Source organism: Polyodon spathula, chromosome 4 (genome assembly GCF_017654505.1).
Source record: "Polyodon spathula isolate WHYD16114869_AA chromosome 4, ASM1765450v1, whole genome shotgun sequence".
In the NCBI taxonomy this organism is placed as follows: Eukaryota; Metazoa; Chordata; class Actinopteri; order Acipenseriformes; family Polyodontidae; genus Polyodon; species Polyodon spathula.
In genome coordinates this window covers 84,391,710-84,405,962 of record NC_054537.1, presented here as the reverse complement: position 1 = coordinate 84,405,962, position 14,253 = coordinate 84,391,710, and the positions used below count along the sequence as shown (strand labels likewise).

General features: G+C 36.8%; 1 protein-coding gene across 4 annotated transcripts in view; it reads left to right on the top strand.

Moving 5' to 3' along the window:
- Positions 1-14,253, top strand: part of LOC121314996 (disintegrin and metalloproteinase domain-containing protein 22-like) — a 102,779-nt gene that overhangs the window by 19,106 nt on the left and 69,420 nt on the right. For all 4 annotated transcript variants that reach the window (XM_041248823.1, XM_041248822.1, XM_041248821.1 and 1 more), the window contains exons 4-5: positions 344-410; positions 12,905-12,987. In XM_041248823.1, the coding sequence (XP_041104757.1) occupies positions 344-410; positions 12,905-12,987 (150 nt within the window). The remainder of the gene's footprint in view (positions 1-343; positions 411-12,904; positions 12,988-14,253) is intronic.

The following is a 14,253-nucleotide window of genomic DNA, read 5'->3' as shown; positions in this document are numbered from 1 at the left end:
GGGTATGCAATAATAACAGTGTCAGAGGCATTCGTTTAGTTTTAGGCGATCAAGACATTTTATATAGGCTGATCAACACACATTTAGTATTTGTATCTTTAAATGTATTTCTTGCCTGTTTTCTAATTCATGACAATTAGTGTCTTCAAGATCACAAAAATCTTTGACAAAAGTCAAAATCAAAAATCCAGCTCCACTGACATTTGTCAAGCTCAGAGAAACACTAATAATACAGATAAAATGTGTGGCAAAATTATTATTAGTATTTTTAATATAATAATCTGTTAAGTAACTCTTTCTTGCAATTACTGTAATAGTAACCTATATGTTTTTTGTCTTTCAGTGATTTGCTCTCTTCCAAGTATGTAGAAAGACATATTGCAGAAGGAGGAAAGTCTGTAAGTTCCAAGGTAAGGGTGAATTAAGCATTATTAGCCTCATCTTTTGGACATGTGAGTTTCGTATGATGGATATGAGAATTGTTTGAAGTGTTGTATATGGTGTTGCTGTCAGTGCACAAGCCTTTGGTGTTGATCCTAAAAATGTGTGGTACAAACATAGGAGGATTTTTTATTTCTTTTTTTTTGCAACAGCAGTTCCAATCTACAAAGCATTCTTCATCAATAAAAAAAAATGTCATAGCAAATGTACTTAAAGCATAAAACATTAAAGATATTTCTCTCAGGTACTGGATCTGCTGGTAGGACTACATTCAGTATTGCATACAGTAAATACACTATGTAACACAATTTTTCTTCCTGGGTAGTAAGTGTTATTTCCTAATTGCTTATGCCTCAAAAGTATAGAAAATGGCTATTATTCCCCACAAACTTTGCTTTTGTGACCAGGACGGTGATATTTCAAAATATCACTATTTCCAATGGGAAAACGGGCAAATGTGTGTCTTTTCGTTCACATAAAGTCAGAATAAAACAACATATGAATCGAAATTAACATGTATTTATACTAAAGTAATACAAAAATGACTACAAAATATTTAGAAGTCAGTAGTTTTTGGAGATTTACGATTATACTGTAAATTATACTGAGAAATTGCTTATGTCGCTATGTTGAGCTAAGTTAATAAAAAAAATTGTACAGGGCAGTATTAATTAAATTTGCATACATAGTAATCGCCAGGATCTAGTTGTTGTCGGTCTAATTCAGTCTTAGCAGTGTGCAACATCCAGTAGGGAAAAACTCAATTGTGACGTCAAACCAAACCTAAGCACAACTGATCGTGGGATTTGCAAACTCGGAAGAGATGAGTAGGGCTGTGTGCGGCGGGCATAAGTGGCTCTAGATCAGATTTGATCTCCTCACTAAGGCTAGTATGATCTCTGCGCTCAATCTGTACCTAGTTATTACCTCCTCCTCACACATCCCTAGTAACGTCTGCCTGCTCTGAAATACTCTCTCCCTGACCCTTCTTCTCGCAGTCCTGTGCATTATTCATTTATATTTAAATGACTCGAACACAGTACTTTTTCCACATGCTTTTTTCCATGTGCTAGGTTGCCTGCCAGTGAATACAGAAGCTGTACAAAGCACACAGTAAAGGAGCTTACTGCGTGCAAAACATATTGCCGCTGTTTAGTGAATGAGACCCTAATTATCTTGGTATCCCTGAACAGAAAATCATCTCCTCTTTAAAAATATGCAAGAGATGTTATTGAACAGCGTCTCCCACAAGTTATCCCCAGCTGTACTGCTTTCATAGAAATAGGTGAACATTTCGGGGTACCATTGGAATGTATATGAATGCGCAACCATTCATAGACAACAACAAACAACACGTGTACAAATGTTGTCCAACATACACAGTGCTACCATTGATCCATTGTCTTTTTACCATTTTGGATTACTATAGAAAGTAGTGTTAGACTTTACTAAAATGCAATCTCTATTTTGGTAATTCACACTTTTCTGATGAGATGTTAAACAGTTATCTTTGAATAATAAAATGTCCCCGTGGGTCACGTTCAAGAAGAGGTGTGAACTCTGAATTACCATACAGGTAAGCCTGGCTCAGTCTGTAATATATCAGCGATGAATTATGGTATGCAAAGGTTCATTTGTCCCAGAGTGCACCGGATCTGACAGATGAGAAGTATAGAGTTTGCAAATGATGAACAGTTAACAAAAAAAAAAGGTTTCCTGTTCCATGAACTGAATGACAAAAGTGCTCTTTAAGTGTATTTTAAGATGTGACTTCAGAGTGAGAAAATTGCTTGTTTTTTCACAACCCAAACAGTTAAACTGCAAACAAAAAAAAAACAAAAAAACAAAAATAGTGCTTGTCACTCCTGTTCATTAGATTAGTCAGCTCGGCAATTAGAACATAAGAACATAAGAAAGTTTACAAACGAGAGGAGGCCATTCGGCCCATCTTGCTCGTTTGGTTGTTAGTAGCTTATTGATCCCAAAATCTCATCAAGCAGCTTCTTGAAGGATCCCAGGGTGTCAGCTTCAACAACATTACTGGGGAGTTGATTCCAGACCCTCACAATTCTCTGTGTAAAAAAGTGCCTCTTATTTTCTGTTCTGAATGCCCCTTTGTCTAAACTCCAAACCCCTGGTCCTTGTTTCTTTTTTCAGGCTGAAAAAGTCCCTTGGGTCGACACTGTCAATACCTTTTAGAATTTTGAATGCTTGAATTAGGTCGCCACGTAGTCTTCTTTGTTCAAGACTGAACAGATTCAATTCTTTTAGCCTGTCTGCATATGACATGCCTTTTAAGCCCGGAATAATTCTGGTCGCTCTTCTTTGCACTCTTTCTAGAGCAGCAATATCTTTTTTATAGCGAGGTGACCAGAACTGCACACAATATTCAAGATGAGGTCTTACAAGTGCACTGTACAGTTTTAACATTACTTCCCTTGATTTAAATTCAACACTTTTCACAGTGTATCCGAGCATCTTGTTAGCCTTTTTTATAGCTTCCCCACATTGTCTAGATGAAGACATTTCTGAGTCAACAAAAACTCCTAGGTCTTTTTCATAGATTCCTTCTCCAATTTCAATATCTCCCATATGATATTTATAATGTACATTTTTATTTCCTGCGTGCAGTACCTTGCACTTTTCTCTATTAAATGTCATTTGCCATGTGTCTGCCCAGTTCTGAATCTTGTCTAGATCATTTTGAATGACCTTTGCTGCTGCAACAGTGTTTGCCACTCCTCCTACTTTTGTGTCGTCTGCAAATTTAACAAGTTTGCTTACTATACCAGGATCTAAATCATTAATGTAGATTAGGAATAGCAGAGGACCTAATACTGATCCCTGTGGTACACTGCTGGTTACCACACTCCATTCTGAGGTTTTTCCTCTAATCAGTACTTTCTGTTTTCTACATGTTAACCACTCCCTAATCCTTGTACATGCGTTTCCTTGAATCCCAACTGCGTTCAGTTTGAGAATTAATCTTTTGTGCGGGACTTTGTCAAAAGCTTGTGTTGTTCAAACCTGAAGATTATGTTAAAACCTGGCCAGGCAAATGTTAACATGGTGCTACCAATCCCAGCAATAAGGCATGTAACCAACAAGCAGATGAGAACTTGAAGCACATAGGGCAGCTACTGTAAATCGAGGTCAGTCCATCAGGTTTAGAAACAAAAATGGTATCCCTCGTTCCTTAATTATAAGAGCCCATAACCCCTGGTGGTATAGACATTCATTAACTCAACTATATTATTTTGAAAGTACAGTAGTAAGATTTTAACATTCAGGATTTGTAGCTTGTGGTTATGACATTGAAGGTTATATTTGGGGTATTGGGGCCGGGGGAACCATTTGTTTGAAAAAATTATGAAATGTTGTATCGGTATTATTTACAATAAGTTAATTGAACTTGTCTGTTTTATATCTTGCTGTGGGTAATGGTGAAATTATAATCTTTATATATATCTATATATATATAATGTATATCTATTAACTATATATATATATAATATTATATATATATATATATATATATATATATATATATATATATATATATATATATATAGTGTGACTGACTTAGCTGTATATATTCAGCCATTAAGCAAGGTGGAGGGTTGCTCCTGCTTCCTGTCAACGATTACGATGTAGGACAGTTAGCTAATCCTATATAGATATATATATATCTATATATATATATCTTATACGCACTATATACACACACCATATATATATATATATACATATATATATATATATGACACACACTCCCTTGAGAAAGATATGTAAAACATATCGAAATGTTGGGCACATACACACATACACATACACACACACACACACACCAGATTGTGCTGAGTCAACACAGAATCTGGTGTAACTTTTAGCTGAAAGTCAAATTTTCACCATTAATTTCCGGTTTTTAATAACTATGTGCAAATACTGCCTGAGGGGAGACATCACGGCTCACGTGAATAGATCAAATGGCCTAGAAGTAGTTGCTCTGTGCATTGAATGATTGTGGCAGAGTGTTTTGTAGTGCACAGGTGCAGTGGTGATACGGTGCTCTGGAATGATAGACACAAAGTTACGGTTCAAACGGTTCTTTATTTTAACTGCTTCAACTCAGTGACATTTGTGGGTTTTCGAACATAAACTACTCGTTTCAGGTCCTGCCACAACATCTCAATGGGGTTTAGGTTGGCGTTTGACTAGGCCATTCCAAAACTTAAAATTTCTTGTTCTTCAACCATTCAGATGTAGACTTGCTTGAGTGTTTCGGATCATTGTCTTGCCGCATTACCCAGCTGCACTTCAGCTTCAGCTCACGGACAGATGGCCTGACATTCTCCTGTAGAATTCTCTGATACAGAGCAGAATTCATGGTTCCTTCAATGATGGCAAGTCGTCCAGGTCCGGATGCAGCAAAGCATCCCCAAATCATAACACTACCACCACTATGCTTGACCGTTGGTATGAGGTTCTTACTGTGGAATGCAGTGTTTGGTTTTCACCAGACATAACAGGGCCCACGTTGGCCAAAAAGTTCCACTTTTGACTCATCTGTCCATAGAAAATTGTTCCAAAATTCTTGAGGATCATCCAGGTGCTTTTTGGCAAACTTGAGACGAGCATTCACGTTCTTCTTAGTGAGCAGTGGTTTCCACCTTGCTACTCTGCCATGAATCCCATTTTTGCCCAGTGTCTTTCTGATGGTGGAGTCATGAACACTGACCTTTGCAGAGGTGAGAGTCCTGCAGAGCCCTGGATGTTGTTCTAGGGTTCTTTGTGACTTCCTGGATGATTTTACGCCTTGCTCTTAGAGAGATTTTGGTAGGACGGCCACTCCTGGGAAGATTCACTACTGTCCCAAACTTTCTGCAGTTGGACAGTATGGCTCTGGGTGTGGTTTGGTGGAGCCCCAGAGCCTTAGAAATGGCTTTGTAACCCTTTCCAGACTGATAGGCGTCAACAACTTTTTTCCGGAGGTCTTCAGGAATTTCTTTTGATTGTGGCATGATGTGCCTCTAGAACCTGTGTGTGTGCTGACAGCTTCACTCTGATGGTAAGGGCCAAAGTTAGTCAGATTTATATTGGGCAGGGCTGGCCCAAATCAGGCCTGATTGTTAACCAAAGTATTCAAACAGCTGACCCTAATTATCCCTTTAATTGGGTTGAGTTAACTAGGGGGCAATAACTTTTTCACACCTGAAGATTGCATGTTTTATTACCTTGCACACCAAACAAATGAAAGAAGCACCAAACTACTGTCATTTTTTCTCTCAGACTCTCTCTATATACTACTACAACCCACAAAAATTTCTGACCAAATTCAACGTGAAAAATGTGCAGAAATGCAGAAAATCAGACAGGTGGCAAATACTTAACTGTATATGTGTGTGTGTGTGTGTGTGTGTGTGTGTTTATATATATATATATATATATATATATATATATATATATATATATATATATATATATATATATATATATATAGTTTACATACCCCAATGGAAATTTATAATTTCTCGAAAATAAATAATTATAGGAAAAAATCTTTTGTAGTAAAAGTGTTGTTTTTGTGGATGAGGGAAAAAAGTTACAAGAAATAGAGGTCTACAATTATTTATTTCACAATTATTTTGCAAAACTTAGAAAAAGCTAATTCTAAAGTATTCATACCATGACAAGGAAAATAACACTAATAGCTAGTTGAGGCACCTTTAGCAATAATAACCTCATTTAAACGATTAGGATATTTGTCAATGAGCTTTTGGCATGATTCTTTAGTGATTTTTGACCATTCCTTAACGCAGAATTGATCCAGTTCATCCAAATTCCGAGGACTTCTCTTGGGCACAGCCTTCTTCAACTCATGCCAAAGATTCTCCATTGGATTTAGATTGGGACTTTGACTGGGCCATTCCAGAACCTTGATTTTATTCTTCTTTAGCCATTCTGAAGTAGATTTTGATGTGTGCTTTGGATCGTTGTCATGTTGGAACATCCAATTGCGCTTTAAACCAAGTTTTGTAGAGGAGGGTTTCATATGATTTGCCAATATCTTTTGGTATGCTATGGAATCCATATGCCATGTATTGGAACTAAATTTCCTGTGCCATTAGAGGAAAAACATCCCCATAGAATGATATTACCACCTCCATGCTTGACAGTGGGTATGGCGTTCTTTTGTTTGTACGCCTCACTTTTTCCAAACGTAACGACTATCAGTGTGACCATAGCTTGATTTTTATTTTATGCGCACATACACACACACACACACACACACACACACACACACACACACACACACACACACACACACACACACACACGCACACACACACACACATTACCTGGTGTTCCCAAAAGAAGCTAACTAATATATTGTACAAAGGTACTTATGATTTTCGGAGTTTCTTGTTTCATTCCTGTGTTTAATTCTATATATTAAGAATTTGAGTTTATCTACAACTACTGTAATTCAACAGAACACCCAGGTGTTACTTTTTGAAATTTTTTCAGAATCTTTTATATTTTATTCTCTCCTGATATGAATCTATGATGTGTGTTTTGTGTAATTCTCTATTGCTGTTTGTAGTCAGATTTATTTTGTTTTGATTTTTTGTTTTTGTTTTAACCAGGCTTCTCTCAGAAAATAACCTTAAAAGCTGATTTCTCGAAGTGCAGTAAATGTTAATTAACTTTGTTTAACCAGATGAGTTGATTGAGAGCAGAGTCGCATTTTTAATAACGACTTGGCCAAGAGGCTGACACCATAGCAGCAAAAATACACAACACAATTCATATATATATATATATATATATATATATATATATATATATATATATATATATATATATACATTTATTTAAATAAAAATCTGTATTAACAGGCATGGATATCAGTCAGCAGGGATTTAACCCTGTGGCTAAAAGCATCCACAGTAAGAAAACTGTTTTAAGTTTAGTCCAAGTTGTAACACATTCCAATCATTAGCTGCAGCAAACTGAAATGAGCTACGAGCAAAGACTGTAGAAACATCAGGTAGGACTTGTTTTATAAATTCGTCTGATCTAAAATTATAAGATGATGATGAAAATTGGTCACACCAAGCAGCGATCTGTAAATTAATAAATACCAATGGGTCAGACGTCTCGTTTGTGAAGAGAGCCATTTAATCAAAGAATAAAGATGGCATGCTGAGAGTGATAAGGAGCCGCAGTGACAAATCTTATTGCTGAATGGTATACGACATCAAGCCTCCTAAGAGCGATTATGGAGGCCATTTTGTAAATGACATCACCATTATCAAGAATAGGAATAACCGACATCTCAACTAGAACGTACGTCGTAAAATGAGTAAAACAAGATTTGTTGTGCTACAAAAAACCAAGTCTAGACTTAACTTTAACTTGTTGATTGTGCAGAACTGTTACAGCAGCAGTGAAAATGACTACACATTTGTGATGTGTTGATAAACCATGACTTTCTAAAAAAAAAAAAAAAAAAAAAAAGCCTAATAAAAAAATGAATGTATTGTTTTGATTTATGATGAAAGGTAATGTAGAGGAAAGCACTGGGAGAGCTTTGTGCTTCACACCACTTTATAAATAGTTTCTTTTTTTGTCATTAGCTTGTGCTGTCATGGAGAAGCTTGAGATGCAGTCTGCTCGAGAAGCACTGTGAATTCCCCAGACAGCTACCCTGACTGCTGCTGCAGATAGTGAAGATGTTGCTGCATGCCGTTGCTGAAATAAAACGTTTTAATTGAGAAAAAAAAATAGAAATTTTCAACATTTTCTGTCACATGGCAAGCACAGTATTGTCCATGCCTTTGCATATTTGTTCTGTGCTTTGCAGTTTTATAGTGACTGACCTGAGACGTGCAGGTGATGAAAAACTTAACAGTTTAATATCCTGTCCTTTCCATTGTGTAGCTAGTTAATAGTAGATGCCTAAAGGCAAAACAGTAAAAGAGAAACCTAGTGTGGCCAGATGGAATTTAACAAGGCCCAAGAGACACACCGCCTTTCTTCACCTATGTGCCAACAGTATGAAAAAAACACTTTAACGTGATCTTCTTATAGCACCAAAAGATCATGTGTTTTTTTTTATTTTTTCACATTGTTTTAATGGACTACGTTTCATCCTGCAAAGAAATAAAAGGAAGAGGTGGAATTCAATGGCAGGCCGCTGACATAATTAATCCAAAGGGAAAGTACAGCATTTGCTCTTTGGTTAACATAGTTGCATTTAGGCATTTCAGATGTTGCATTGAACCCAAGAGGAAGCAAATCCGGAGCAACGGCCTAATGGAACAGTAAATGATGGGTGTGGGCACCTGTCAGATGATTCATATATATATACAGTGTGTATATGTGTGTGTGTGTGTGTGTGTGTGTGTGTGTGTGTGTGTGTGTGTGTGTGTGTGTGTGTGTGTGTGTATATATATATATATATATATATATATATACATAATATAATGTGTGACTGGATCGACATATCCAGCCATTAAGCAAGGTGGAGGGCTGCTCCTGCTTCCTGTCAATCGATTCCCCTGTATGCTATTCCTTAGACAGGTCACGGAGAATAAGATGATAATGCAAGTCGGCTAATCATTAGAGGTAACAGGATCTCATTAACTGGGGTATACTGGTTAACCCTTCCAGCATTTGTTGTAACATATATTGTAACACTGAACATTTTCTTTTTGAATCTGCACTTAACATTCTCCTTAAATTGCTCTTAGGTTCATTAAAATGGGGATAGCACACTTGCAAAGAAAATAAAAATACAGACGACTCCAGCTGCACTGTTAAGAGATGTTGTTTTCACATCCTTGCTACACAAAGGGCCTTTTTATAGTTCTAACCATGATGATATTTAGATTAATTGCTCTTCAGATCAATTGAATTGCCCTTAGGATCATCACTATTGTACAATACAAATTTTTGATGTCAGTTTTCGGTCGACAAAAGCGTAAACCCAGATATCACAAGTCACCTTTTCCACTACAGGAACTGTCTCTGCACCGCTAACACTAAACTGTTGGAACTGTGTCTGTGTCTGTGTTTTGTGTGGGTGAGAAAAGACGGGACTTTTTGGTTGCGGGTCAAACCTGTCGGATTACAAACAGGAGTGATACACGCCGCTGTACCACTTCCATCATTATTATTGTTTGCAGGTTTTGCCTTAAGGCTCTGGACATTATAATCATTGATAAACACCCTTGCACCTGAAAATCATTTGTCTGTGTGATTAATCCGCTCTTTACTGCACTCACCTGCACATATTGCCAGATACCTTACCACAAGGTATTAACATTATTTAACATAAATGATTGAAAAATATCATATTCTGAGTATATAGAGGGTCTCTGTCTGTCAACACACGTGCTTCTCTGTATTTCACACTTACATATCTGCATGTTTCTGGAGAAGCACTTTATTCAAGTCATGAAACTGGGCATTTGCGTTCTTTAGCGTACCTTATTGGAAAATCACATTGCTCTGTCCGTATAACCATCGTCTGCAAGTCACACGTTTTTGCATAAATATGCATTGTCACTGAAAGAATATTTTGATGTTCTGATTTTATGACAATAGCAGTCTTTTAGAACAGGCTTGTCCTCTTGAATAAATTCATTGGGAATGTAGCATTCATTTCAGGATCTACTTTATTGCCTCACTCTTCTGTAAACTGAAATCTCTTCAGGTTTTTTTTTTTGTTTCAAAGAGGTTGCCCTGTGTTCCTCTTTGCGTCTGGATGCAAACACATAGACGCTGTTTATTAGAGTACTCTTTTTGAATGTAGTTGCAAGTTGTGTTTCAATGAAATTGTGATTAAGCAACAGTAGGAGCTGAAGTTTGCACGTTGCAGATTACCAGCGTTTTTTTAGAGTGGCATCATTCTTTAGTAACATATTTCTGTTCCCATTTGCTGCTTGAAAAACTGTTGGAAGGATTAAGATGGCCATTTTCCTAGTGAACTGCAATATTAATGAATTACCAGTACTTGGCACACATAAGGCACATTGTCATTATGTTTTATCTAGTAGATTTTAATTATAGTTGCAGTTACAGTAGCAGTTCGGCATAGTTTAGAAGCGAGTAATGCCCTGGGGGTGATAATGGCATGCTAATGGACTGGTGAAATAAAGTTAACAGCGATGGTCTTCCCAATCTTTGGTACAATGGTATATTGAGTGAAAACCTATATTTGGTGTCACTGGGGGTTACCAGTATGAATGTGTGTTGACTGACGGGGTGAATAGGGTGGAATCTTATTTCTTTGCTGATGTTGCATTTTTAGTGGAAGCGGTTGTACAAGCGTACATTTGTCACACTTTACATTTTTCCAAATATCTGGTGAACTGTTTATCAAATTGTCATACAACTGTATATAGCATAAGTTAATGAGAACATTAGATTCTGGGGATCTATTGGGGGGGGGGCTTGTCTGTCTGTCTGTCCATACATCTGCATGTCACACTTATGTTTTTCCCATATATCTCGAAATCACTCATCCAGTGGTCATAGAAATTGATATTAACATTATGTAGCTATTGACATACTGTTGATATATGTGATGGTCATACAACTTTTCCTTCATACCTATAGTTATAATTTAGAATTTACATCTGTTATGATGCACTTGTTAGACATTACTTAGCTCCAAGCTCTGTTTGTCAATCTATTTGCCCTGTACCTAACGTACTGCAAATATACAATATATTATCACCACTTCCAGTTATATTTAACTGCATCAACTGCAACTGTAACTACAAAGGATTATATAAGAAAGTAGTGATTAAATACACTTTAACTGGAGAAATTTCATTCTGTAATCTGAAATTAAAGAGCCGTTTACTACAGTCGGAATGAACCACAGTTGTGAACAAGTTTTAGTAGTTATTTTACCTTCTGCTTCTTATTCAGTGCCATGAATTTTATATTTATTAAAAGGTCAAAAGATGACAGAATGCACATGGTTTTCAGTAAGTGCACAGTATTTTGTGATTATTATTCATCAAACAAAACCTCACAACAACGCAGAGGATTTATTTGTCGACCAGAAGGCTGTGAGTGTGGTGCCAAAAATGTAAATCGCATGAGAGCAGAAAGTTTTTTCTGAAATTCCAGCAACTCAAAAACATGTTATTGTGGTGGGGAGGAGCGGGAGTAGATGTAATGTTCTACTGCAGTTAGTACTTTGCTGAGTTTTAGGATGTAGCTTGTGTTCCATGTGTGTGTGTGTCCGTGTGTCTGTGTGTGTCAGTGTGTGTGTGAAGGAAAATGAGCCATTCCTGCTTCAGGTAGCTTGTCTGCCCTTGTCCTTGCCCTTGTCAAACATCAGAAGCAAGGCTGGGCCTGGTTTGTATAGTACTGACAGTTTTTAAATAATAAAAAAAAAAAAACATGGCGCAGTAGGAAAGTGGCCCAGTGTTCTTACTACTCTACAAAGTACTTCTATAGTGACTGGGTATAGCTTATGTTTACTAGATGAGGGGGAACATGCATACTGTATGTGTGTGTATTTTGAAAGAACATTCACAATTTGTCTTGGGTAACTTTGTTTATGTTTACAAAAATCATATCTATCAACAAAGGATTATGTGGTTTTGAAAGACACACATTATATAATTCATATGGGTCAAATCTACGGAAAAATTGGAAACAAATATTAAGTAAGACTGATGCTGCTGCATTTTAAACACAGTCCTTACATTTTCCTTTTGTGGATTTGCCCTCTTGCAGTAGCTTCCAGGTCTCTCTTCTTCTGTGCTTTATCCTTGGACATGGTTATAGTCTTTATGCTCTATATTGAGCCGATAAAGCTGTCCTTGCTGGACAGACAGACTAACTGTATCACACTTTATTCTCCACGACCGGGTGCTTTTCTATGATCGGCTCAGTGGGACTCAAACCCAGCAATACTGTCAAGACTGAAACTGTTCCAAACTGCTTACTACTGTAAGAATATGAATTGAATTGGTTGTGGGGGAAGTGGGTAGTGTGTTCAAGGGATAACCGTTCATCTCAGGAGGCCTAGATGCTTGTTGGACATTTTGGGTGAGCCAATTTTTATTTTTTTATTTCTTAAAAAGAACACATTTTGCTTACTGGTAAGTGCATATGTTTTAAGGAAAAAGAAGAAAGTGCTCATGCATCTTACAGTTGCCTAGAAGGGATTTTTTTTCTCTCCTGTAGCCTTTTTGCCTTTTCATTCTTTCCTTTATTTTAAACTAGAGAATGGAGACATCACCTACATGCCAATGTGAAATTGTATTAACAGTCAACCCAACACCTTTCAATAACTTTAAAAGAAAGCCCTGAAATACCAGGTCAGAGACCATTGAAAGGGTTTTTTTTTGGTGGTCACTGATTATTCTTTAATAGTTTAAATGCCCCAAAATGTACCGTGTTATTTGATCATGTTGTTTGTCTCCAATTTTAGGGTGGAGAGCACTGTTACTACCAAGGCACAATCCGAGGGGTGCCAGGATCGGTTGTGGCTCTTTCAACATGTCATGGACTCCAGTGAGTTATTATTTATCACATTTCTACTCTTTGTTTCTAATTGTTTAGTCAGTTTATTCATAATGCAGACTGTTGCCACATATCCATAATACTTCATTTTACAAACCGTTTGATTACAGATGCCATTCCACTTACTTATGTCCCAATGTCTTTTTTTGTGTCTATTTTGAGTCGTAGTTTTATAGTCAAGCTGCAGAAATTCAAAAAGGCACCCACAAAACAAACAAAAAAATTGGACATAATATTGAATCAGGAATTAACATATATCTAGCATGAAAATGTCCTGACATTATCCTGTGCCAATCCTGTTAGAGTCATGTGGCTTCAGTTTCACAAAGTGCTTCTAGGTAGAGCAGACTACTACCGGTTTATTTCTATAGAAAAACATCAATCAAAAGAAAGGATAATATTTTGATCATTTAAACTTGCTTAGCGGATTTCTACATAACTATACAATTTGCTAAAAGCAGTAATACACAACATAGTGTACAAAAATGGTCTAATATCTGAAGGCTGTTAAATAGTCTAGGCCTGGACTACATTTAAACACCCTGGAGTGTGATTTTGCACCAAAATGAATTGATTGTCCGGTGAATCAGGCAGTGGTTCTGAAAGTTCACACTCACTAGCCAATGAGATTGCTCCCTTTGTTCTTGCCATTTTTATAAATTGAAATATTGTTTTGTGGAACAGGTATAAAGTAATTTTATAGTGAGCAGACTGCTAAGTGATAAAAGTGCTAAGACTGACCCCTGTGGTATAATATTTCAAACACTGCTCCTAACTCTACTTGAAAACATCAGGTTAAAAACTTAAAAGCCATCATCACCAGCTTTGGATAGCAAACCTTTCCCTGTGGAGTACAAAAATAGAGATTAAAAAAGCCTTGAATATAAGCCTTAATAGCTCTCCTTCAGCTTTAAGTGTGTCTTTTACCTTTAAATAACAAACACTATTGTTTTTAATTAAGAGTTGCCTAACGTTGAAGATTTCACAGGCCATTTTCCATGTAAATCACTTTGTAATTCCCTTCAGTTATAATGTTATAGAAATGATGCTGCTTTTGAAATGGATTTCTTTATCTATTACCACCAATCTGCTCTTTAACATGCCAGGAATTGAATTAGTCTCCAAATAAGCAGCTTTAGAAGAGCTTAACACCCAGTCTTATTTACGCCTCCTCTGTGGAGCTGCAGAACAAGTGGTCTGATTGACATTGGGTGTATTTACAGTGAGAAACACGAGATAACAAATTAGACAGCCGAC